The sequence below is a fragment of the Salvia hispanica genome, chromosome 5, assembly GCF_023119035.1.
Source record: "Salvia hispanica cultivar TCC Black 2014 chromosome 5, UniMelb_Shisp_WGS_1.0, whole genome shotgun sequence".
NCBI lineage: Eukaryota > Viridiplantae > Streptophyta > Magnoliopsida > Lamiales > Lamiaceae > Salvia > Salvia hispanica.
The window spans coordinates 28,850,127-28,875,309 of NC_062969.1; the positions used below are offsets into that span (position 1 = coordinate 28,850,127).

The window sequence follows — 25,183 nt, forward strand, 5'->3', positions numbered from 1 at the left end:
ATACAATTTAGGTTGGTCAAACGTTTTAATACACAATTGGTCAAGTAAGAAAGAAATAGAATGAAAAAATAATTAAAATAATATTAGTGGAAAATTGATCTCACCTCATTAGAGAGCAAAAAATTTCTAAAATTAGAAAGTGCATACTTTTGTTGGACGGAATAAAAAAAAAGAGTACATGCTCTTGTGGAACGGGAAGAGTATGAAATGTGGAGCTTGAGACAAAGTGAAAACCAATGTTTTAAAAACCGGACCTGACCGGCCGGTTTGACCGGTCGGACCGCGAACTAGCAACTGGTCCGGTTCGGTTCGGCCCCTAAAACCGTTGGCATGTTGAGCCGCCCTGAACCGCCGGAACCGGCCGGTCGGACCGAAAACCGGTTTTTATATTTAAAAGCTTGTTTAAAATATGAGACTAGAGGGAATAGGTAAGAAACTAACACCTCTACCACTCCACCACATGGTCTTGAATGAAATATTGTGAACATTAATCATTGTTATATATTAACTCCATAATTTTTTGTCCACACAAATTAATAATTTGTGTTTAGTTTTATACTTTAAAATAATTTTTAGTTATGATATGTTTAATTTTAATTATAAGCCACTAAATTTTATTTTTATTGATGTAATATGGAGTATAAATTATTAATATAGTTTATTACTCCATATTTACTAATAATTCAAGTTTAATTTTATGTAATAACTAATAATACTATTATAGTATATATTTATCCAAATTAACTAAAAATTGATATTTAGTTTTATATATTGTCTATAATATTATTTCACCATATAAATGTTTTGAGATAATATGAATTTTATCTATTTATTATATGTAAAATATGTACTTTTTTTGGCTACATTAATTAAAAATTTATATATTTAATAAATATTTAAATTTTACCATTCACTTACTTTAAATACTCTTAATATTCAATTTACTTAAAATGTTTAATATATGTTTTTGTTATATGATAATATTAATTGTAATATATTACTCACTAAATTTAATATATTTTGTAAGAACATATTTAATTTTATATTTGCAAGGTAAAACGGTTCGACCAGTGATTGAACCGGTCGGATCGGTTGAACCGTGAACCAGTAGCCTCACCGGTTCACCGGCCAATCCGATTTTTAAAACATTGGTGAAAACTAGTAATTTATATCTATAATAATATAAAACTAGAGAGGTTTAGAAGATCATAAATGCAATTGTACTCAGTTTTGGAGGGAAATAAAATTTCTTGAAAAACCTTGACTATTATATTTGAAATATATTGTATAAATTTATTTTGAAGTCTAAATAAATTTGTCAAAAATAGGAGTAGCATCTAATTATTTAGCACACATTTGCGGATGGGGGGGGGGGTGGTTCGCTGGGTCCCGGCTCCCTCCCGGCCATCCACAGAGCAAAAAATTACACTTTAATTATTTAGCACACATTTGCGGATCTCCGTGGATTGTAGAAATGTATTGTTATATAATATTAGTAGTCTAATGGTTTGGTTCTTGGGATTTTAACTAAAAGGTCATGTGTTTGACCCTCAACAAAAACATATTTTTTCCATTTGTTACTTTTTAGTTTTATCAATTCATATTTATTCTTATTATCAAAATAATTTCTTACTTTATGAAATCTAAATTTTTACTAATTTGCACTATGTTCTTATATTTATTCTTTAGTTAAATCATTTTTAATCTAGTATTACTGTCTTTTTGTCCTAAAGTACTTATAATTTGTGATCCATGCATCTTAATTATTCTCTATGTAACAAAATAAACATTTTAAATATTTTTGAAATCTAAATATTTACTACAGTACTCTGCTTGTATCAGATTTGTATATAATATTTACAATGATTTTGAATGTATAAAATATGTACAATAATTTTATACTTTTAAATGAATAATACACATTTGCAAGCTAAAGCATGTTTATATTTTATTAATGAAGCTAGTGCTACTTAAATATTAATATAAAATTATTTATTTTATTATTAAAAATAATATTAAATTAAATATTTAATACTTAGATATTAAATTCTGCCTCTGCCATTTTCGGGGTCTGGATCCGCCACTGATTTAGCATAAGTTGTACATAAGAAATATGTAAAAAACTATTGGGCAAAATCACTATTCAATAGTACTATAGAGAGGTAATGCCATCTCAATCAAGTTTTAAACCTCTATAAATATTATTTACAGATTGCATCAAAAAAACTAAAAACAAATGAGAGATCAGAAACAAAATCAGTACAAACAAAAACACAACAGACCAAAAACTTGAATTGAAGGAGCGTTGGCTAGGCAATGTGGTGGAGCGATGAGGTTAGCGATGCAGGCGGGTGACAAAGCAGGGAGCAAGGAGAGTCGATGAGGCAAGGCGATGGAGTATTGAGGCATGTTGTTGGCAACAAAAGGGCGAGGTAGGTGGGTGGCGAATATCAAAGGGGGTCTATTCAATTTATCATTCACAGTTTAAATTCGTATCAAGAAGATTATTCAACTTAATATTAATATTTTAGATCTTGTACGAAATGAGTTATTTCAGTTTTTTTTGACAATTTTGACCAGTAACAAACACGTTTTCAATTTTCCATTGACAATTTAAACATGTGTGAAAAAACTAATCTAGACAATTATACTCAACTTTAGGATTCACTTTAATTTATTTTTAATGATTTTTTCTAATGTGTAAGAATCATTTACTCCCTCCGTCCTAGATTTATAGTCACATTTAGTTATGGCACGAGTTTTAAGAAATTGGTGGAGTGTGTAATTAATGAACTGAGATGGTAGAGTGTGTAATAAATGAAGTGAGATGAAGTGTGTTATAAATGAAGTGAGTTGGTTGAAGATGGGTCCCTTTGACTTTTTGGTTTTTTATGTTTGTTTTGATTTATTTTAATGTAGATAATGACATTTTGATGTAATTTTGATTAATAATGGGGTAAAATTGTATGTCCAAATATGGAAAATTCTAAATGTGACTCTAAATGTGAGACGGACTGTTATGGCAAAATGTGACTATAAAACTGGGATGGAGGGAGTATTTACAATTTAAAGTTTAAATTCAGTTTAAAGAATTATTTATTTTTATCCATTAAAGTATGGGTTTTTCTTCTGGTTTGTAAAAGATACTGGACCTTTTTCATTTCTTAAAAAATTGAGAACTAGAGTCCTAGACAGTAAGCCCAATTAATATTTATTTTTAGCGGCCAAGTTTAAGTAATAGCCTAAACCACCCCTCTTAATGCCACCAATAACCAATCCTGTTAGAAAGGCATTCCATAGTCAGGAGATTGATCTCTCCTTATATGGAGCATACTTAAATATTTGGACTAGTTGTTCCATTCTTTAATATGCCTACAAATCAGCATGTGTAATAATTAATGGTCTGCTGGTGAATACACCCTTGATCTAACAATTAAAAAAAAAAAGACTCCCCAAGAGCTCTCAAGTCCCGGGCACGACGTGCTCAAGGTGCCAAGTGAATCGCCTCGAGGTGACTGGAGCGAGCAATATTCATCCGAGGAGCTTTGGGTGGGTGGGTTGGTTGGGTTGCCTAATCCCTAAAGCTTACAAATCTTATCAATTCATCCGTTTTCCCTAAAATAATTAAATAATAATTAATGTTCAAATCTTTTCCTTTAAATCTGATTTTATTTTCTTCAAATTCTCAAAAATATCCTAAAAATTTAAATTCTTCAATTTTTCAAAAATAATAACGTTGCAATTGAAGCTAATTATTCCTTATTCAAATTTTATTTTTTCTCTACCTAATTAATTCTGGCTTCTTTTTCTACTAAAAAGTAATGTGGTTGGGTTGGACGAATATTGATGATGTACAGGAGATAGAACTTAATTAAATATTAAAAAAAGTGAATGATTAGGTTGAGTTGAATGGTTATTGATAAACATAGTCTAATAGCTAGGACGCCCCGCACCCGGAATTTTACATATCTTCCCTAACAAGACCGTCCACAATACACTTTGGTTTAAATTTAATGAGCCTATTATTGGGCTTGTTGAGGCCCATTATATAAGGTCACAATGCTTTGATAGAACAAGAATATGACGTAAAAATAAAAAAGTGAGTAAAATATGGAAGAGAAACTTTCTACTTTTAAAAATGAGACTATTTTTTTTGAATATTTCATAATAGGAAAAATGAAACTATTTTGTGGACAAGGGAGTACAAATGTGCTATCTTGAATCCCTAACTACTATAAAGTAGGACTCTCATGCTTCTTTCTTATGTTTTTGAGAGTTTGTGAAGAAGTTGGTTTCCTACTACCAACAAGTAGTCTGGCCACGTCTGCTTCACTCGGATTAAAATGTAGAGACAGAAGCAATGCAAGTACTATGTTAGTTGTTATCACGATATAATTGCATTTGTGGGATTTTATCCCTATTAGTTTTTTCCGATGGGTGAATGTTTTGTTGTGTATTGATTACAACTTCTCTCTTGGAATTTAAGATGCTGTGGGACTATTCTTGGATAAAGGTGTTAAGATGAGCAATGCAGATGTGTGCAAGTATGAAATCTCAACTGGAAAGCATGAAGAAGATGTTACATGCAATATTGCAAGCATGGGAATTGATTCAGTAAAATCCAAACCTGAGAAAGTATTGACTAAGCTGATGAACTGGAAAAGAGCTCTTATGGGCCACCACCAATGTGGCTGAAGAGTACGTGAAGATTCATTAAGATATATCAGAGAAAGCACATTGTTTGTTATTCATATTTGTCTTCTAGTTTAGCTAGGTTTAGCATAGCTAGTTCTAGGAGCTTCTAAAGACTACTATATAAGTTTCCTTATTGCATTGTAATACACATCAGAAAAAGAAATGAAAGCTCATCAGTTCATAGCTATGGATCTAGTTTATATCCTTGGTGTTTTAGCCATTTTTGTTTATGGTATCAGAGTAGGCGCCTAGGCCCTGTCTCTATATCTATATCTTCATCTTCCTATTTTTCTTTCTACATGTCTACTCATTTCTTCATTATGGCTTATGCAGAATCACCACACTCTTCCGTTCAAAATACTGCGTCTCGTTTTCCTATTCCTATTCTCTCATATAATCACCCTATATCAGTGAAACTAAATGATGATAACTATCTCATTTGGAGACAACAAATCCTTGCCACCGTGAGAGGTTATCGTCTGGAGTCTTACCTCACCGGAGAACAACATATCCCACCTCAACTCGTAGCAGTTGCAGGTTCAGATCTGATGGAAATCAACGAAGAATTTTTATATGCCAAGATCAGCTTTTGTCTGCTTGGATACAAGGATCACTCTCTGAAAGTGCCATGGTGCTCGTAGTTGGGCTGGAAAGCGCCAAAGACATATGGAAGGCTCTTGAAACCAATTTCTCGAGTCAATCAAAGGCAAAGGTCATGCAACACAAGCTGAAATTGCAGACCATGAAGAAAAATGGGCTCCCCATGACGGAGTACCTCAACAAAATGAAGTCTTGCTGCGATCTTCTTGGAGCAGCTGGTTGTAGAATCCTTGAGCAAGATCAAATATTGCACATTCTGTCAGGATTGGGACAAGAATGTGATCCTTTGGTGGTCACTGTCACCTCTCAAAATGATACTTGGACTATTCAAGATGTGAGTGCTCTCTTATTGAGCTTTGAAGCACGAATGGTAAAGGCCAAACATGAGGTTGTAAACACTGAAGGTTCTCAACCTACAGCAAATTTGGCATACGCAAGTAACCAGAAAAGAGACTACAATCCTCAAAATGTTCGTGGTGGTTACTTTGGCGGAAATGAAGGAGCAAGGGGAGGCTTCGGTGGTAGATCTGCGAGAGGAGGACGAGGTGGACGGAGCTCGAAAATTGTGTGTCAGCTCTGTTTCAAGCCTGGCCATGGAGCAGACAGATGCTGGTACAGATATGAACAACAACACACCAGCGCTCAGCCACATCAAGGAAGGCAGTAACACCCTATCTCCACTTATCAGCCAAGCTTATCAGCAAATGTTGCTCAAGTGCGAATGCAGCAACCACAGACTCTGCCTCCTCCCACGAGATCTCCTTCAGAATATAGCTTTGAAGGAGGAAGTCAAATGACATCTTGGTACCCAGACTCTGGTGCTACTAACCACCTTTCCAGTGATCTATCCAACCTCAATATCAGTAGTGAGTATCATGGAGGTAATCAACTTGTCTTGGGGAATGGATCAGGGGTAGATATATCTCATGTTGGGGAATCATATATCAAATCTGCTACACATAAAACTCTCCTTTTGAAAAACTTGCTTCATGTTCCTGCTATCATTAAAAATTTGCTTAGTGTTTCTCAATTTGCAAAAGATAATGATGTGTTCTTTAAATTTCATTCAACTCATTGCCTTGTTAAGGATCAGGTCAGCAAGCAAGTCATCCTCAAGGGTTCCCTTGATCAAGGATTATACCAGTTCATTTTGCCCAAGTCTGTCAAGACATCATCATCATCATTTCCTGCTTTCAATCAATCTGGGCATTCTCTTTCAGCATGCTCAGCCTCATTAGGACCTTCTGCTTCAAATCAAGTCACTAGCATCAGCTTGTGGCATAGAAGACTAGGACATCCTGATTTTAAAATTGTAGAACATGTCTTAAATAGTTATAACATTCCCTTTGATTCAATGAAAACAAGCATCCTTTGTCATCCTTGTTGTGTTTCTAAGGCTCATAGACTATCCTACACTGACTCTAATACTGTCTATTCTCAACCACTTGAATTAATTCATAGTGACTTGTGGGGACCTGCCTCTAACACATCAAGAAATGGATTTTCTTATTGTGTAACTTTCATTGATCAGTTTAGTAGGTATACTTGGATATATCTGCTGAAGTTGAAAAGTGATGTGTACATTGTGTTCAAACATTTTAAAGTCATGACAGAAAATCTCTTGTCTACTAAAATCAAAGTTTGCAAAGTGATTGGGGAGGTGAGTTTCAGGGATTGTCTGGTTTTCTGAAGGAAAATGGTATTCATCACCGGGTCTCATGCCCGCACACACCCCAACAAAATGGATTGGCAGAGCGCAAGCACCGGCATATAGAAGAAACTGGTCTTGCTCTCTTATCTCAAGCTGGAATGTCTCCCTTCTTTTGGGATGATGCCTTTGTCACGGCAGTGCATCTGATCAACAGATTGCCCTCTCAAACCATCAACATGGCTTCACCATTTCAGAAACTATACAATAAACAACCTGACTACTCTTCTCTGAAAATTTTTGGATGCCTTTGTTATCCTTTGACGAGACCCTATAACAAAAGCAAGCTTCAATTTAGGTCTCAGGCTGCTACTTTCCTTGGCTATAGCAGCACTCATAAAGGGTACAAAGCACTCCTTCCTCAAGGAAGATTAATTATATCAAGAGACATCATTTTTGATGAAACATATTTTTCTTTTCAAACACCACATCTCAAAGGCACTCATTCACCTCCTGATCTGTATGCAGTTCCATCTCCTATTGTTGATACTCATGTTTCCCCTGTTGTTTCATCTCCTGGGGTTACTGATACTCCTTGCACACCAATCGATTCACATATGTCTACTCCCAATCATCACTCTCCTGTCATTAATGATCTTCCTGGGCACTCACTTCCTAACTCTCCAACCTCACCTATAATTGACACTAACTCTATTACAGATGTGATTCCGACCTCAGAATCAACTCCTGATACTCCCCCACAATCTCAGAATCAGCCTCCTACTGCTCCCTGCCACAAGATGATAACAAGAGCTAAAGCCGGGATTTTTAAAGCCAGAGTTTTCACTATCATTTTGCCTGATACTCTGCCTCGATCTGCCTTAGCTGCTCTCCTTATCCCACATTGGAAGCAGGCTATGCTTGATGAGTTTCTTGCCCTCTTGAGGAACAAGACATGGACTTTGACTACACTACCACTTGGAAAGAATCTAATTGGCTCAACTTGGATTTTCAAAATAAAAAGGCATGTTGATGGATGCATTGCTCGATATAAGGCCAGATTAGTGGCTCAAGGATTCTCACAACTACCTGGATCTGATTTTCATGACACCTTCAGCCCTGTTGTGAAACCTAGTACTATTCGGTTGATTCTTGGTATTGCCATCTCAGCTGGATGGTTCATCAATCATCTTGATATTAACAATGCATTCTTACATGGAGATTTGAATGAGGATATTTACATGAGGCAACTAGTTGGCTTTGAACAAGGCTCTCCCTCTCTTGTTTGCAAATTGAACAAAGCAATCTATGGCCTCAAACAAGCTTCGAGGGCTTGGTTTCTCACTGTGTACTCAGTTCTGATTTCTCTTGGTTTTGCTCAATCGAAGTCTGATGTCTCCCTCTTTCACAAGAGTTCTAAGCATGGTATTGTCTACATTCTCATTTATGTGGATGATATGCTCATCACGGGCTCTAGTCCTACTTCTGTCCGAGCAGTAATTCAGCAAATCAGCAGGCATTTTTCTTTGAAAGATCTAGGGGAGGTTAACCATTTCTTGGGGATTCAAGTCTCAAAAACCAAACAAGGAATGCACCTTAGCCAAGCTGGATATATTAAAGATCTTTTAAAGAAAGCTAAGATGGATGATGCAAAGGGATGTCCGACGCCTATGATCTCAAATTGTGAATTGAGCAAAGTTGTTGTGAATCCTACTGTGGACTGTAAAACCTATCGGAGCATTGTTGGAGGATTTCAGTATGCAACTATAACACGCCCGGACATCAGTTATGTTGTAAACAAGGTTAGTCAATACATGGCAGCACCACTCGACACTCACTGGAAGGCCGTGAAAAGAATTCTAAGGTATCTTGCTGGTACATTAGATTTTGGGATTCATGTCAAGAAAACAGTTGGAGATATAATAGCATTTTCAGATTCTGATTGGGCATCCGACGTTGATGATAGGAGATCGACGACAAGGTATTGCACATACTATGGGTCTAATTTGATATCATGGTGTGCGAAGAAGCAATCTGTTGTTTCGAGGTCGAGCACTGAAGCGGAATACAGGAGCTTAGCGCATGTTGCTTCTGAAATAACGTGGATGCAATCCCTCTTGTCAGAACTGAGAATCGAGTCAAAGAATATACCTACAGTGTGGGTTGATAACTTGAGTGCAATTGCACTTGCCTCCAATCCGGTGCTTCATGCGAGGACCAAACACATTGAGATTGATGTACACTTCGTTAGGGATAAGGTGATAAGGAAGGAACTCGACATAAGGCATGTTCCCTCAACTGATCAAATTGCAGACATCTTCACCAAACCACTAAGTTTGCAATTCTTCTCGAAGTTGAGAAATAAACTTGGAGTGTGTTCTCTAACCTCGCTCGAATTGAGGGAGGATGTTAAGATGAGCAATGCAGATGTGTGCAAGTATGAAATCTCAACTGGAAAACATGAAGAAGATGTTACATGTAATATTGCAAGCATGGGAATTGATTCAGTAAAGTCCAAACCTGAGAAAGTATTGACTAAGCTGATGAACTGGAAAAGAGCTCTTATGGGCCACCACCAATGTGGCTGAAGAGTACGTGAAGATTCATTAAGATATATCAGAGAAAGCACATTGTTTGTTATTCATATTTGTCTTCTAGTTTAGCTAGGTTTAGCATAGCTAGTTCTAGGAGCTTCTAAAGACTACTATATAAGTTTCCTTATTGCATTGTAATACATATCGGAAAAAGAAATGAAAGCTCATCAGTTCAAAGTTATGGATCTAGTTTATATCCTTGGTGTTTTAGCCATTTTTGTTTAAAAGGTTGTGCTATCATCATCTTTTAGGCTTCTACGTTTTTTACTCGACATGAATTTTAAAAAATATGAGTGAAAATAAATTAGTGAAATACGACATTTATTATTAAAAATAGTAAAAGTGAAATAGACAAACTCTTAGAGACGAATGAGTATAAGAAAAGAGCAAGAGGAAAATTTTAAAAATGTGAGTGAAAATAAATTAGTAGAATATAACATTTATTATTGAATATAGTAAGAGTGAAATATGACAAACTCTTAGAGATGAAGGAGTATAAGAAAAGAGCAAGAGGAAATTTTTTAAAATGTGAGTGAAAATAAATTAGTGGAATATGCCATTTATTATTAAAAATAATAAAAGTGAAATATGACAAACTCTTATAGACGAAGAGTATAAGAAAAGAGCAAGAGGAAATTTAAAGACCATATATATTGCTGGGTAAATCATTTTTTAGGTTCATTCTAGATATACTGTTTGTTTAATTAAATTTAGTTCACAGTCAGCAACCCGCTTTGATACCTGAGTAATAGATATCTATATAGTTTTATTATAAAACCAATTAGTGAAAGAAGGTTTAATCCATTAAATTCTTATAGTGATTAGAACTCTCTTCTTACACCAATGTTGAATATTAATTATTTTTTGTTTAATTTGTTAACAGTGATCATTAAAAGCTCGACCGAGCTAGCTAATGAAGAAACCCCAGAAGTTTGGCCAATAATTTCGAACAACTATTTTGCCTCGATAATTAATATTGCAAAGTCATACACATCTTTATGTGTCCCACTACTTTTATTTAAAGATTATTGCTGATTGGAAATTGATTAGCTTAGCTACCTAGCTAGCCTGAACATTTCAATTTAAAAGTAAAATGGGTCACCAATAATTGTTCTTGGATTGTGACAGCTAAACAAAATTCACAAGGCTAATGGAATTCTAACTCAAGAACTTAATGTAGTTTGTAAATTAAGTTTGCCAAAAAAATAAATAAATCTGGAGCATGAAATAAATAACCCTGCATTTTGATCACTTAAAACCTGCAAGCAGCCCCTTTTCCTCATTGATGAGTTCTTCTTCGGGTTTGGGTTTGGATCCCTTGTTGCGATGAAAGCCACAGCAGGGTGTGCTGTTCCACACCGCACAATATATAATTCATAATAATTATTAAAATTTTAATTAAATGTGTGGAGCCGCACACCCTACAGTGGCTTTGAGCATGACACGTGATTCAAATCCGTTTTTATTCAGTGGAGTGGCGGAACATTAACATCAATCACCACCATCTCATTCCCACCGCTAGCCGTGGCTGACGTGGACGGCTGATCCTCGTCGTCCACACAAGGACCGAAAAACAGCACGTTTGCGGGCAGATTTGGAGCCTCATCCTCATCATGCAACCTTGATTTGGAAACAGAGTTTCTACAGAGAGGGCAAGTAGCATGAGAATGGAACCACATATCAATGCATTCCACATGAAACCCATGCCTACATTTGGGCAGAATCCTCGCCTTCTCACCTTCCAACACTTCACACAGACACACTGCACATTCCAATCCATCTTCAAATTCCTTCGCATCGAATGCAACCACAGGTATCGATTTCAGAACAGAGGCTTCCAGGCCAATGCGGGAGCTGGGAATCACTGTTACATCTTCGTGGCCGCCGGAGAAATCGAGGCGCCGCCGCCGCCTGATTGGGGTCTGACGGTGGAGATAGAACCATCTGAAGTAGAGATGGAGACAGACGAAAAAGATTGCAACGAAGAAGAGGAGGATGATTCCCACCACCATTACTTTCCCTGCTAGCTCAACCACATGATCACCTCCTTTTCCTGACGAATCCACCATTATTTTCTTGAACAAGGAAAGAAGAAGATTAGTTTTATAGTGGTGAGTGGCCAGTCAAGATTCACTGATTCTTGAAATTCTATGGAGAATTGGGATTAGTTTGCAGATATCGAACGAGATCTCTGGGGATATGAAAATTGTGGGTTAATTAAATATATAGAAGAGATCAATTTTAATTTTACAAGATGAAGATGAGATTGTGGTCCACGTGACGTTAAAATTGGGGAGATGCGATGTAGGAAAAAGGAGTGGTCAACGGCGGAAGACGGCGGGGGATGATTGGATTTCATTTCACGATTGACTGGTATTGTGGCTTCAGTTTTGGTTATGTGGGAACTACTTCTTGACTTTTCTTTTGGTTTCAGTTTCATATTTGTAGGAATGGATTGTATTGGTGTGTTCCACATTCTGTACTAGTTGCTGGGTTGAAAGAATATTAATATGGTTTTGTATGACAATATTAGTGCTCTTAATAAATTGTAATAAAAAACTGAACCACCTAAATTAGATTATACTATCGTCTTAGATTATCATATTTACGAAATTTAGCATACTCTGGTAGCTATATAACGGTGGATTAGATTATTTAATCTACATTATTGATCATTTTATAGTATAGATTATTTATTTCTAAAGCCTAGGATTAAGGACGAGTCCAATATAATAAACTCTCATATCATGGATAAGATTATCTGCTCTCCATGATCTGACTATTTATCTCCGTCAATTTTGAAATCTGACAAAAAGATGTTTTTACGCAAATACCCTCATATTAACATATTTTTTACACAAATATCCTTATTTTTTATTTTTCTACATCCGTTTCATCATTCACAAAAAACTGATCACAACTCCACGACGAAGAATGTGCAAATTGACAAAAAAAAAGATATATGAATCTGCACCATAAACAATCGCAATTCTGTCAACCTACGCCTGTAATTTTAATGGTTTTTTCTAAATCATGTTCCCTGATCAAGTCCATCATAAGCAATTCTGCTTTATGAATTAGGTTTTCTAAATTATCATTAATAAGTAATGGAGATTAAGATAATTTATGTGATGATAATTTGACTTAGGATAATTTTATAAAAATACCAAAATATGGGTAGATTAGTCATTTAAGGGATTTTCATTTTACATGTCATCATGTCTAATAAACTAAATAGTACTACTAACTCGGATAGTAATGGCTAAAGAGGTCATGTGTGGTATTGCAACATTCGGTTGTTATCCAAATGTGAGAACAGAATGTATAAGGCTTGTTGTGAATTGACCAGGTCATCGCTATTTTCTTCAAATAGGAATTTTCGCTTAATGGAGTTGTGAACTCATTAAATTTCCATAGGGTGAAAATCTAAAGGTGCACATATCTCTAACAATAACATCACATAACATTAAGCAGCAATCAATTCAGTTACGAAATTTTGCAGTCTAAGTCTAAGGATTAGATGATGTATTTTAATTGTTAATAAAAGGAGATGCAATTTTAGAAAAAAATAAAATAAACGCGGAACTACTTGGGTAAACGTTTGATGAAGTAGTAATGCATCGCATTCGACATGAAATTCCTGGCACTATCTCGACGAAAACGTGTACTACTACTAATTAGTTTATTTGATGAATTAGATGATATAGTATAAGTTAAAATAATTGATACAGTACTAAATTAGATGATATATAGGAGTATTTAATTATTATGACCTTCTCTCTACTAAAAGAAGTATGTGTTGACTTTTGTTAAACAAATTGATTCCGTGGGTTGGTTGTATTTTGGTAATCTTATGTTAATTTAATTTGGTGTGGACACTGATGACGTGTATGTTGGCAAGAGATGGATATGGTGACATGTGTAATCCGAAATGAACATTTATTGCACCAGATATACATGCACAGGCACACACTTTTCAATTACTTTCACCAATTGCAAATTCTCACACCTTTGAAACGGTCGAAAAACGCATGGCCATGGATGGCGTTGGTTCCGAGGCATCAAACGATTTCTTGATTGTGAGTGATGAAGGTGGAGGAGTTTTGGATTTGTTCAAGTTCTTTGTGTTTAATGATGCAGGAAGCGGGTCTAAGTTTCTTGGTTCATTACAACAAAATCTTGACCATGGAGGTGTTGGGGATTCTGATCACAGGTGGATCATAGTTGTCTCCATTTTAGTCAGGAAAATTATTAAAATAGCTGGTAAGCCCATGGAGTGGACTGGCTATTTTATGGAGTTTATTCTCAATCTTCTCTCTCTCAATGGCAACCTCCTTGGACTCATCTCCAGAATCCTTCATGGTATCACCCCTCTCTCTCTCTCTATTTAATCTTGATTTAGATGCACATCACTATGATATTGTCAATTTTGGGATAAAACCCTTACTAGTTTTGTTTTTGGAACACTCTCCAAAAGGCTCCCTTCCTTGTTAATAGATCCATTTCTTTTCGCCTTGGAGTTAAAGAATTGTGTGTTAAATGGACAGTAAAAAATGCTAAGACAATAAGAGAAAATAAAGTAAAAAGTGAATTTAAAAAATAGAAATGACTCAGTTAACTTGGAACTTCAATAATAGAAAAATGACTCTATTAACATGGCACTGAGGGAGTACTATTTATATTATTTTTTTTGCAAGCTTTACTTATTTTCTGAGGTGGGATGTGGTTTGCACCTGAACACTTTTGAATAATGAGAATGGATAATATTGGCAAGGTAATGTGGAAATGCCAGAAAGGGACTCAGAGAGATTCATAAGCGCAATTGGGCATTTAGATGGACGAGTAGATCTGATGAAGATGGAGAAAGAGAGTAGGAGTTGGCGAGTCGAGATGGGGGATCGAGCGTTGATGGATCTCTGTATGATGAGCTCCAAATTAGCTTATGAAAATGCCAAGGTTGTTCAGAATGTTGTAGAGCTTCATTGGAAGGTTAGATCATACACGTCGTGCCCTGCCTCGTATTAGTACAAAATTAACCTCGTTATTAGTTCATGCTGAATGATCATCCGTTTTTCCTCGTGAATGCAGATGCATTTTGTGGGCTTTTACAACTGCTGGAATGGTGAGTTTCTCTCTCAGCATTCATTTTCTTGTAGTTGGAAGCTTATTGGTTTTGCTTTGATTTGCCTTTTCAGAATATCAGAAAGAGTTGGATACACAAGTTTTTATTATGTGTGATGAAGCTGAGGATGCAAATCTGATAGTGATTAGCTTTAGGGGAACCGAGCCATTCGATGCGGATGATTGGATAACCGACTTTGACTACTCGTGGTATGAGTTCCCGAACCTCGGAAAAGTGCATATGGGATTTCTAGAGGCACTAGGCTTGGGAAACAGAGAGAACACCTCCACGTTCCAGATGCATTTGCAATCGACAAACGCTGATGCAACGGGAGGAGGGAAGGCGACGACGGCGTACTATGCTGTGAGGCGTAAACTAAAGGAGCTCCTCCAACAGCACAAGAATGCAAAGTTTGTTGTGACGGGACACAGCCTAGGAGGGGCCCTGGCCATACTGTTCCCGACTGTGCTAGTGGTGCACGAGGAGGAGGAGGTGCTGCAACGGCTGTTGGGCGTCTACACCTTCGGACAGCCTAGAGTTGGCAACCGAGAGCTAGGTAGATACGTGGAGGAACGCCTGGGGGAAAGGTACCTGAGGCTCGTTTACTGCAATGATCTCGTGCCGAGGCTGCCTTATGATAACAAAACATTCTTGTACAAGCATTTTGGAACCTGCTTATACTACAACAGCCTCTATGTTCACAAAGTAAGCTATATATATTGTACAAACTCCAAATTATGATATGGACCATTAGAAAATGTCATCAGATTACAACAAAGTTGACATTTTTGTTGATGTTATTTTGTCATCGGTTAATATTTTCTAATGGTCCAGATCATAGGTTGGAGTTTGTACAATATATAGAGTTTGCATTTGATTACATTCCTATATATACATACATATCAACAGTTTAACATCATCATCATCATCATCATCATCATCTTAATTTTGAAAAATATGTTGTTTTTGGGTGCAGACGGTAGTTGAAGAGCCAAATAGAAACTTCTTTGGGGTGGTGTACTTGATCCCAGAATATGCAAATGCTGTGTGGGAATTGGTGAGGAGTTTGCTGATGGAGTATGTGTACGGCCCCGATTACCGGGAGTCGTGGGAATCGTTTTTGCTGAGGTTATGTGGACTTGCGATGCCCGGTATTTCTGCTCATAGTCCATTAAATTATGTCAATTCTGTTAGGCTAGGAAGACAAGCATCTCAAGTTGATGATTAATTGAGTTTCCGTCCTTGTATTAATAAATCAAATACTAGTTGTTTTGTTTGTCAAGTCATGTAAAGTTGTGTATGTTGCCTGGTTTTGAGAATAGCTTTTGCACAAACGCAAGAGTCCCACAAATTATCTTCCACTTCACAATATAACTAGCGTGTAATTCCAGGGAAAACTACTTTACTATATGTAGTCTCATTTGGAGTATAATTTTCTCATTTGTAGTCTCATCCAATATTGAGCTTTGGATTTACTTCATAATATTGATTGATGTGGAGGGTTCTTGCGTTGTTTCTTAATCAATCATTGAGCTTGACTTAGAGTTTGATTATGGAGATTCATTTGTGTCGCCGTCGGAAAACAACATAGATACTTTGATTATTTAAAATGAGCTAATTACAAGAATTAGAGCTAAGAAAATATTCGAGTATTGGCTGCATTTTACTTGCTTAAAAAACTTTGATTATGAATATTAGTCTACAATACATTGATTATGAGTGGCCTACTTGCTAAAAAAAAACTATGATTATGAGTGGCCTTTGGAAAACAACATATGTACTTTGATTATTAGTCTACATTGTACCAAATTATGAATATTATTCAAATTGATGAGCTAGATAATACATGAAGTGTGTGGGCTCATGAAATGTCAAATTTTGGAGGTCCAACTTAAAGAGAAGAATAGCTCAATTTTGTCCAAAACAGAGCAGCCAAAATAAAGACTCAGTCTAGGCTAAGTTTTGAAGAACATAAAGGGAAATATATGAATCTGTGGCTGGAGTTTGAGTCCAACATTGTGGATGCTGTGAGTAATGTGGGACGAATGAATTACTATAAATCATCAAATTCTCTGAATTCTGTTTTCAATCACGCAAACAACAATATAAAAGTGTAATTAATCAATACAGTATAACATCAATAAGGTATGATAGTCCATAACATCAATAAAACATTGTAATTTGAGGGGAGGAATGTTCTAGGAAACTAGTTGGTCTATATTCATTCATTGTATTTGTGCAATTAGTGTTTCTTGGAGGCTTTGTTATCTTTAGACTTTGATTGTTTCAGTACATAAATTACCACTTCCAATTTTATAGGGATCCTCACCATTCGGTAACTCTTAGAGAAAGCAATGATTCAGATTGAAGTTTCCAATAATACATTAATATATGCTTGCATACACCGACCGTTATTAATTAATATGGACACGAATCAGACTAATATTTTCAAGAAATTTTACTAATGAATTAATTATAATTGTCAACAGATCACTATCAGTTAATTAATCCAACTAGTACTATAGTAAGATATACACTATTGATCGAGTTGATACACAATCAAAATATTACTATCCGTTTTATTAGAATATGTGTCATTCAGCAACAATTTTATGTACGAATAGATTAATATTTGTTAGAAGTAAGGATGATTATAGTTACAAAATATATTTATATAAAGAGAGATATTGGCTAAAATAAAAAATACTGTAGTTCATATTATGATAAAGTTATTGCATTTATTCGTTAATTTCACAATACTAAAAAATTACTTTAATTGCTACCTTAAGGAATATTCTAATTAACCAATTATCTGCATAATCCATCAACGAGATGCATCATTGTGATAATTGCGTTTCAAAGTTTAAATTAATTCTCAGGTTCTCACGATAAGAAGGATTGAACCTCCAGGCCCAATTAAAATATACGCAAAATTATTACTGAAATCTCTTTAATTTTTATAAATATTTTTATAATAATTTCATAAACTTAAACTTTTGGACACAAGTATATTTTTGGTTAATTATGATGTAGAAGTGTGTGAGAGTAAATATTAAGGTATTGTATCTGTATGTTGGCATGTTTTGACTTTCAATCTTTTTTAGTTTTATAGTACGGAGTAATATTTTAGTAGAACGTACGGTAGGAAATATTTTTGGTTAATTATGATGTTAAAGTGTATAGATATTTTCTTTGTATTCATAGATTTATGTTGTAATGAATTTATCATTTGTAGTTTTCTATAGAAGATTGAATGTAATTTTCTTGTGTTTGAAAGAGACTAAATGTGGAATGATTTTTTTAATGAAATTGGCCGTGATTGGGATGAAATTGGCTATTCAAGGGATTGAATGCAACTTTATTTTGTTTGTAGAAGATTGAATGTAATTTTATTCAGTTTTTTATAAATTTCGATAGTAATATGCAGAAGAAAACTGAAAATAATTAGTAGTAAAAGAAAGCCTAAAATCAGGTTTTGATAGCTATCAGTTAAAAATTGAGAACTTGGTCTTTAGAAACAAATTTTGTAGAAAACTTTATAGGTTCATGGATGAGGATGAAATTGGTATGTAAGTACTCCTAATCCTAATCCTAATCCTAATCCTAATACAATGCTATTGAATCCTAGCTAATCCTATAATGTCTATCGTTGTCAAAAAGAGAAATAAAAAAATGTTTATTAGCAGTATTAATTAACATCACTGCTATAATGTAGTACTATTTCCTTAAATGAGAACTACTTCTTCCTATGGAGTGAGAGAGAGCAAATTGCGATGCATTAATTTGCACGAGATGAGCACAAGTGAATCAAATAGGGATCTGAGGTTGTCTTAGATTAAGACCAGAATCACACTTCACATGCCAAATATCGACCTTGACAGATTCTGCAAATCACCATTTTAATTTTATTTCTTAGTTCCTACGTCAAAAATTCAGAAACAAACATGAACATTGAACATTAACCATATTATTCTTAACATGTAGATTTTGTGATCGTGGTACTCAGATTCTTCAAAGATTGTGAATTTCAATTAAACCCAACCTGTGATACTAGAATATATGTTTGTTCAATATAATGTACTCTTGATTGATTCGTACTCTAATCCTTGAAGAGAAAATAAAAAACACATATAAAAAATTAATTTAAATTAAATATAGATACTCAATTTTGGAAGAAATGTTAGTGAATCTATATGGCAATTTTGGCGGACATCTGGCCCTCCAAATGTTTACATCAATATTAATATTTCAAACTATCCAACTTGATATAGCAAAGAAAGAAATGTTGAAAGCATGAATAAAAATTATTATTGGCACCTAAATACATCAACTTGGGGCTATTTTAATTTTTCTGAAGAACTTAGAGAGTGGTGAATAAAGACATGAACTTTGAGGTTGTGTATTTTACCCAAAGTCTGTTTATGTCCAAGGCTGGGGAAGGTGCGAGTAGAGTCCTTGGCGCTGCTGCAATGCATGTGCAGCAGCAGCCCGTGGCCGTTAATGAAGAAGCTACAGAAAGAGGAATACGATAGATAGCAGAGGAAAATAAAGCGAGAAAGAAAAACATAAATGTGAAGTCTAATATTTGGAAAGTTATTGTAAATTAGAAATTAAGAATTCATTTTTCCATTTCTATTTTAATTTACCATATCTATTGAATTGTTATGTTATGTAATTCCTTTACTCTGGCAAGTCAGATTTAATTTTGTCAGCATTATAAAACGCAAGAAAAATGGATAGTATGTATTTGGCAATTTTTTTAAGCCAGGCATTAATAATGCTAAGAGAACAAACTTATTTAGTTTTTTGGGTGAAATTACATAATTGTATCTTAATTTATGCAATTATGCTAGTGGCTATTTAATTAACATGTACGCATAATCAGATCAGATAAGCTTGATATTATGTTGAAAAATAGAAATAAATTCACATTTATGATTGCAAAAGCAATGACTTAGGATTCCGATTTCCGACCGAGCAGCCTCAGCAAACTCGACACACTACGCGTAATACTTTTATTAATTCTTTATTAATTAATAATTAATGATCCCTCCATTTCTCATATCCCTTAATTTATAATCCGTTGCATTCTTCAATCCCAATTCACCTCTCTCTTCTCTCTCTCACTGCTGTAACTAAGTGTTTCGTTTTCCCATGCAGGGATCCCACAAATTGGACCATGTTCACCCCCTCAAATTTTCAACTATATCTCTATCTACTATAAATATAGATTCAGATTGTGTTTTTCAGATTAGGGTCCAGCTCCATTCATTTGTGAGCTTTTTTACCCAACCTTTGATTTTTCTACTATTTCTCAAACAAAAACAAAAACAAAATGGTCCAAGTGAAGAACAAGAAGAGTGCATCAAAAAGAAGATCAAAGAGCAACAATGGATTCACATCAAAATGCTCTTGTTTAGTTAAAGAACAACGAGCTCGCCTCTACATTCTCCGCCGCTGCGCCACCATGCTCCTCTGCTGGTATATTCAAGGAGACGAATAACTTACCCCCCTACATATAAAAATAGTTTTCCCTTATATATATCCCCTCTCCATAAATGCCACTCATTTTTCATGTTTTTTAACCTATATGGTGACATTCCATTGGGTTTTTTTGGCAAATTGTGGGAGACGGTTCTATGTATGTGGAGATCTTAACTGAGAGAAAATTGTGTCATCTTTATTTCAATCTATTTCTTTGTATGTTGTACTTGTGTACGTACTTTTAATTTTTAATGTAATGTTGTATTATTCGAATAAAGGATCTACTACTTTAATAAAAATACATTTCTTATTATGCTCTTGTTTCTCTAATTGTTTGCTAACCAATGAAAACTGCTCAAAGTTACTTGGATAAAATTCAATTTCAGACCTCAAAAAGTACTACAAAATGTGATGTTATGTCACAACAGACAACACAGGGCTCTCAAACTTTGTAATCATTTGTCGATCCAATCTTTGAAGACGAGCAACACGTATAAAGGAACGTTGAAAGCAGCAACGATAGTCACTGCTCGTAGCGCTCGCAGCAATCTCCACATTATCACCTTGCCTCTCAATCTGTTCATTCTACCTAAACCGATATGTATACTCACATCCTCACTCGTCGCTGCCTCTGCATCCTGTTTTCGAGCTTTTGACCGCATCACTGCATTCCCCCTGTACATGAGACAACTTCAGTTTTACAAATCTGATTAATAGAATACAATACGTTGTTTTACCTCTCGACCGAGCTGCTCTCATTCACGACTTGAACCTTTTTGGTTTTCTTGATGAGGTGCATTGACCCTTCTGCATCCCATATCTCTTCATACTCAACATTTTCATCTTCATTTTTCACTTTCACAGCACTGCTAAAGCTTTTAAGCACCTCTCTGATAGCAACCATGAGACTACCGAGCTTTCGTGTTATATGGACTTCATTGGCTGGCCAAATGAGGACAACAACAAGGGTCATTGCAAAGAGAGATAAATACCTGAGACATCCCATCAAATTCATTAAATTTCAGTAAAAATAATAATTACTATATTAGATTGAGTTAACCCAAGAAGAGAATAGAACCATATGTAGATGTGAAGTTGCATAGGGAGAAAGCAGAGATTAGTCAGAACAGCGTCTTCGGGCGTGATTCCATCTGAAACCGACGAATTCTTTGCAGATAGTAGCATAAAAGAAGGGTACAAGTTTCCTTGTTGCCAGCTTACAGTTCCTACAGTATGCTGCATAATTTCATTAATCAAATGCGAACATGGTCCCCAAATTTGATCATATCAAGCGTAGAAATATCCGAGTTTACCTCTGTTGCGTGACCGTTGTTATACATATGGGAAACGGTGCATTGATCATGATCATGACCAGAGAGGACTAGTGCCTGGAAAAGCACAAATTAGTTCCTACTCATATTTAATATTGTTTCAGAATAAATTGAGAAAAAAGTAATATACATACAGGTCTGATTAGATCCAGTAAAGAATTTGATGATTTTTCAGTGACATAATTCTGATACCTGCACCACACAAAATAATTGGATTGATCATTGTAAAAATGGAACTCAAATACTTCAAGTATAAGAAGAAGAAGACGAAAAGTAGCTTACACAATCTCTTGATGATGATCAACACGGTTAATTCGCTGGAGAGTGATATTACACAGTTAGGAAGTGACTCATTATGACACTGGAAAGCAGTACAGTAAAACTAAGGCACGATATAGTCTTAAAATGTTTACTTGATTGATGACTGGCGAATATCGGTGGGGGCCACAAGGAGTCCAGTCCGGCCGATATAAAGGGATGTGAGTCAATAAAACCCTTGGTGTAGAAGATATATCTACAAAATTTTAAATAATGTCAAGGGGGCATATTCCCTGAACTTAAATGATGTTTATAACTTGAATCGTTTTTCGATACCTTTAGACACATTTTCTATGAAGCCCCAGGTATCTAATGTGAAGTTTCCTTGTTGATGACCTGCAGAAAAAGAAATAAAACAATAAATAGGAAAAAGTCTATATCAATATACAGGTTAATTAATACCAATAGAAAATCAATTTCTAAATTAAAAAAAGATGACAAGATTAGTATTGTTTTACTAGAATATAGCTGTAGCTAACAAGTGATCAAAGCTGTGGCGGGGTGAATTACCATCCAATGTCTGCGAATCGATGGCAATGAAGTCCACCTCTCCGATTGTCACTTTAAAGTTCCTTGCACCAAATTCACTCTCGTAGCGTTTTATGATCTGAGTAACATAGATGATAGTATATAGTATCAAGAGCAAGTGCTATAAATCAAGAACGGTTTGGAAGGGACAACATTTGAGGACGATATGTACCTCTGGCTTTTGGTTGTAGGAAGCTGCGTATCCAGTGTCGTGGTTTCCAGGAATGTAGTATATTTTTGTTTTTGAGGTTTTCTGAATCATATTCAGGTTGAAAATATGCCTGAAACGACCTAAGGATTCCTGCCATCTAATAGTAAAACAAATCAAAACACCACGTCGGAGCAAGCACGAGTTAGGTTCAAAAGCAAACATGATAAGAAGCACCAAACATCGATCATCACATATAGGAAAGAGGGTTCGGGTTGTTTAGGTCTCTTATCTGTAAACACACTTACACCAAAGAGTATCATATTTGGACTATCTTTTATACAACGGGGGCACATAGCCTTTGCCGAAAAATACATGATTATTGGCACTATAAATAAACCAAGCAAAGTGGAACTAGTCGGAAAATAGTCTCTAAATAGGGGTGGCAAACATTTAGACAGTACAAAAGTGAAATCCGATGCATTTGTAGCGTGGTAACAATAATAATGTTTCAAGATACGAAACTTACTCTTCATCGGACAACCTATCGCTCCCATCAAAATAATCACCCAAAAACAGAATGACATCGGGATTGAAGGGCAATACAGAGGAGAGGAATGCCCTACGCATGTACAAATCAGTATAGAACTGCACAACCTCCAGAGCAAGTGATCTCGGAGCGAGTGGAAGCGAAGTTTTATCCATGAGCTACCAACAAAAAAATGGTCAATCAGTGGAGTGAGTGGAACAGAAACAATGCCAAGAAACACAATCCTTTTCCCGTGAAGGATTGATTACCTGAGGATCTGTAATCACAGCAATTTTCACATAACTACTCGGATAGTCAACTCCATTTTGCTGAGATATTCAGAGATTGCAAAGTCAGATTTCATCCTTTTCAATTATTATCACTCAGACACATGATAATAAGCAAGTGCATTATAATTCTAGCAAATAAAAGGGGCTTAAACATAAGATAACTCAAAGAGTTGAAATCAAATAAAGGAATTGAAGAGCTCCATCACAGTACAAGATCTAGAGCTAAATACACAAGGTCAAATAAGTTTGAAAGATGATTGAAAAGGGATTTAATTTCTCACCGGAGAGAAATTAGAAGGGCGTTGAAGATGAGGCCAAGAACAAGTCCACTGGGAAGGCACCAAATAGGCAAACCACTCTCCATAGAGTAAATTCAACGCCCAAAACAAGCTCAGAAACACCGTCAATTTCATCCTACTCTTCAACTTCTCCTAATTTCTTAGCTCATCTTAACTGTAGCTTGCATTTCAACTCTTTTCACGGCAACTCAATTTTTCGAATATTTTAAGCAACGATCTGGAGAATTAAAGGTTATTTACAGTGCAAGTGTTTGTTGGGAAACATCCCTAATTACATACAACTGCCGTATTTTGGATGTATACGATTTAGTACTGATTTAGTACTGATTTAGTAATTTAGAATTTCCATGTCAACCCAAAATTATTTACAAAGTACACTGTTCCAGTTGTAACATTATTAGATCTTGAAAAAATTTAGCACTACTACTTGTTTAGGAAATAAATGCTTTACTAATTCACTTCCATTTTGTTGAATTTACTACTATCTTCTATATGAACAAATGCTATTTTTACTGATAAATCGTTGTACAACCATTGCGATTCACTATCCATTTATTAATTTATACTCCTTCCGGATATGCCCAAGGTTTTCGGTTCCGGCGGTTAACCGCGGAATCGGAACCATGACTTTTTTCTTGAATCGGAACCGCCATATTTTGAACCGTGGGCTGGTTCCAGTTTCAAATTTAACGAATCGAAACCGTACCAGAACCGTCGGTTGTGAAAAACCGTCGGAAAACCGTGAAACCGAGCCGGAGCGAAAAACCGGCGGTTCGCAACCGTGAAAAACCGTAAAAATTCGCCGAAAAAACCGGCGATTCCAAACCGAAACCGGAACCGTGAAATAGCCTCACGGTTCGATTTCGGTTCCGGTTCCACATTTCCCGAAACCGGAACCGGCGGTTTACGAACCGTGGGCATGTCTAGTAGATGTCACACTTGGAATTGACACGGGATTTTAGAAGGTGTTGTTTTGTATGTTAAGTGGAAAGAGAAAAATATATATTATATTAATATGAGAGAGAACATTTTTCAAAAAAAGAAATGTGACATCTTTTGTGGGATAAACTAAAAAATAAAGTGTGACATTTATTATTGGACGGAGAGAATAGTATTTAATTATTAATGTGCATGTGGACGTTGTGGTATAATAATTACAGTGCATTAAAAACTACTCCCCCCGTCCCGGCTAAGATGACACATTGCTTAGCCGGCACGGGATTTTAGGAGTTATTGGTTAAAGTGTTTAATTGGAGAGAGAGAAGGTGGGTGTAAGTATTAAAGTAGAGAGATGAAGAAAGAAGGATATTTTAATAGGAGTGAGAAAAAGTGGTTGAGTGTATTAATTGGAGAGAGAAAGTTACCAAAAAAGGAAATGTGCCATCTTAGTTGGGACAAACTAAAAAGGAAAACGTGTCATCTTAAGCGGGACGAAGGGAGTATATTAACAGCATAAAAAATTTATATTTGTTATATTAAATATATCTACAAAAATCATGTAACCATAATCAGTAACTATAATAAATATATTTGCACATAAATGTAATTTTTTTATCTAATTTCAAAATTATTTTAGAAATATATTAATCTATTATAA

At 35.4% G+C, this 25,183-nt stretch overlaps 4 protein-coding genes across 4 annotated transcripts; 2 read left to right on the plus strand and 2 right to left on the minus strand.

Moving 5' to 3' along the window:
* Window positions 1–10,635: 10,635 nt before the first annotated feature.
* LOC125190608 (RING-H2 finger protein ATL60-like) lies at window positions 10,636–12,023 on the minus strand. Its single transcript, XM_048087943.1, has 2 exons — window positions 10,958–12,023; window positions 10,636–10,885 (listed from the first exon to the last, which is right to left on the minus strand). Exon 1 carries the CDS (start codon window positions 11,604–11,606, stop codon window positions 11,004–11,006), a length of 603 nt encoding a protein of 200 aa, XP_047943900.1. The 5' UTR covers window positions 11,607–12,023; the 3' UTR covers window positions 10,636–10,885; window positions 10,958–11,003.
* Window positions 12,024–13,522: 1,499 nt separating this feature from the next.
* On the plus strand, window positions 13,523–16,111 carry LOC125186766 (triacylglycerol lipase OBL1). The gene is made up of 5 exons (XM_048083211.1): window positions 13,523–13,899; window positions 14,312–14,526; window positions 14,626–14,659; window positions 14,733–15,364; window positions 15,636–16,111. The coding sequence occupies exons 1-5, from the start codon at window positions 13,569–13,571 to the stop codon at window positions 15,885–15,887; spliced, it is 1,464 nt and encodes a 487-aa protein (XP_047939168.1). The 5' UTR covers window positions 13,523–13,568; the 3' UTR covers window positions 15,888–16,111.
* A 3,816-nt stretch (window positions 16,112–19,927) lies between these two features.
* LOC125186412 (small polypeptide DEVIL 22-like) lies at window positions 19,928–20,450 on the plus strand. Its single transcript, XM_048082773.1, has one exon. It carries the CDS (start codon window positions 19,995–19,997, stop codon window positions 20,160–20,162), a length of 168 nt encoding a protein of 55 aa, XP_047938730.1. The 5' UTR covers window positions 19,928–19,994; the 3' UTR covers window positions 20,163–20,450.
* Window positions 20,451–20,495: 45 nt separating this feature from the next.
* Window positions 20,496–23,852, minus strand: LOC125186411 (uncharacterized protein C630.12). The gene is made up of 13 exons (XM_048082771.1): window positions 23,569–23,852; window positions 23,267–23,326; window positions 22,998–23,176; window positions 22,493–22,628; window positions 22,303–22,399; window positions 22,069–22,128; window positions 21,888–21,988; window positions 21,757–21,791; window positions 21,609–21,666; window positions 21,457–21,531; window positions 21,222–21,379; window positions 20,881–21,135; window positions 20,496–20,818 (listed from the first exon to the last, which is right to left on the minus strand). The coding sequence occupies exons 1-13, from the start codon at window positions 23,698–23,700 to the stop codon at window positions 20,599–20,601; spliced, it is 1,566 nt and encodes a 521-aa protein (XP_047938728.1). The 5' UTR covers window positions 23,701–23,852; the 3' UTR covers window positions 20,496–20,598.
* Between the last annotated feature and the right edge of the window lie 1,331 nt (window positions 23,853–25,183).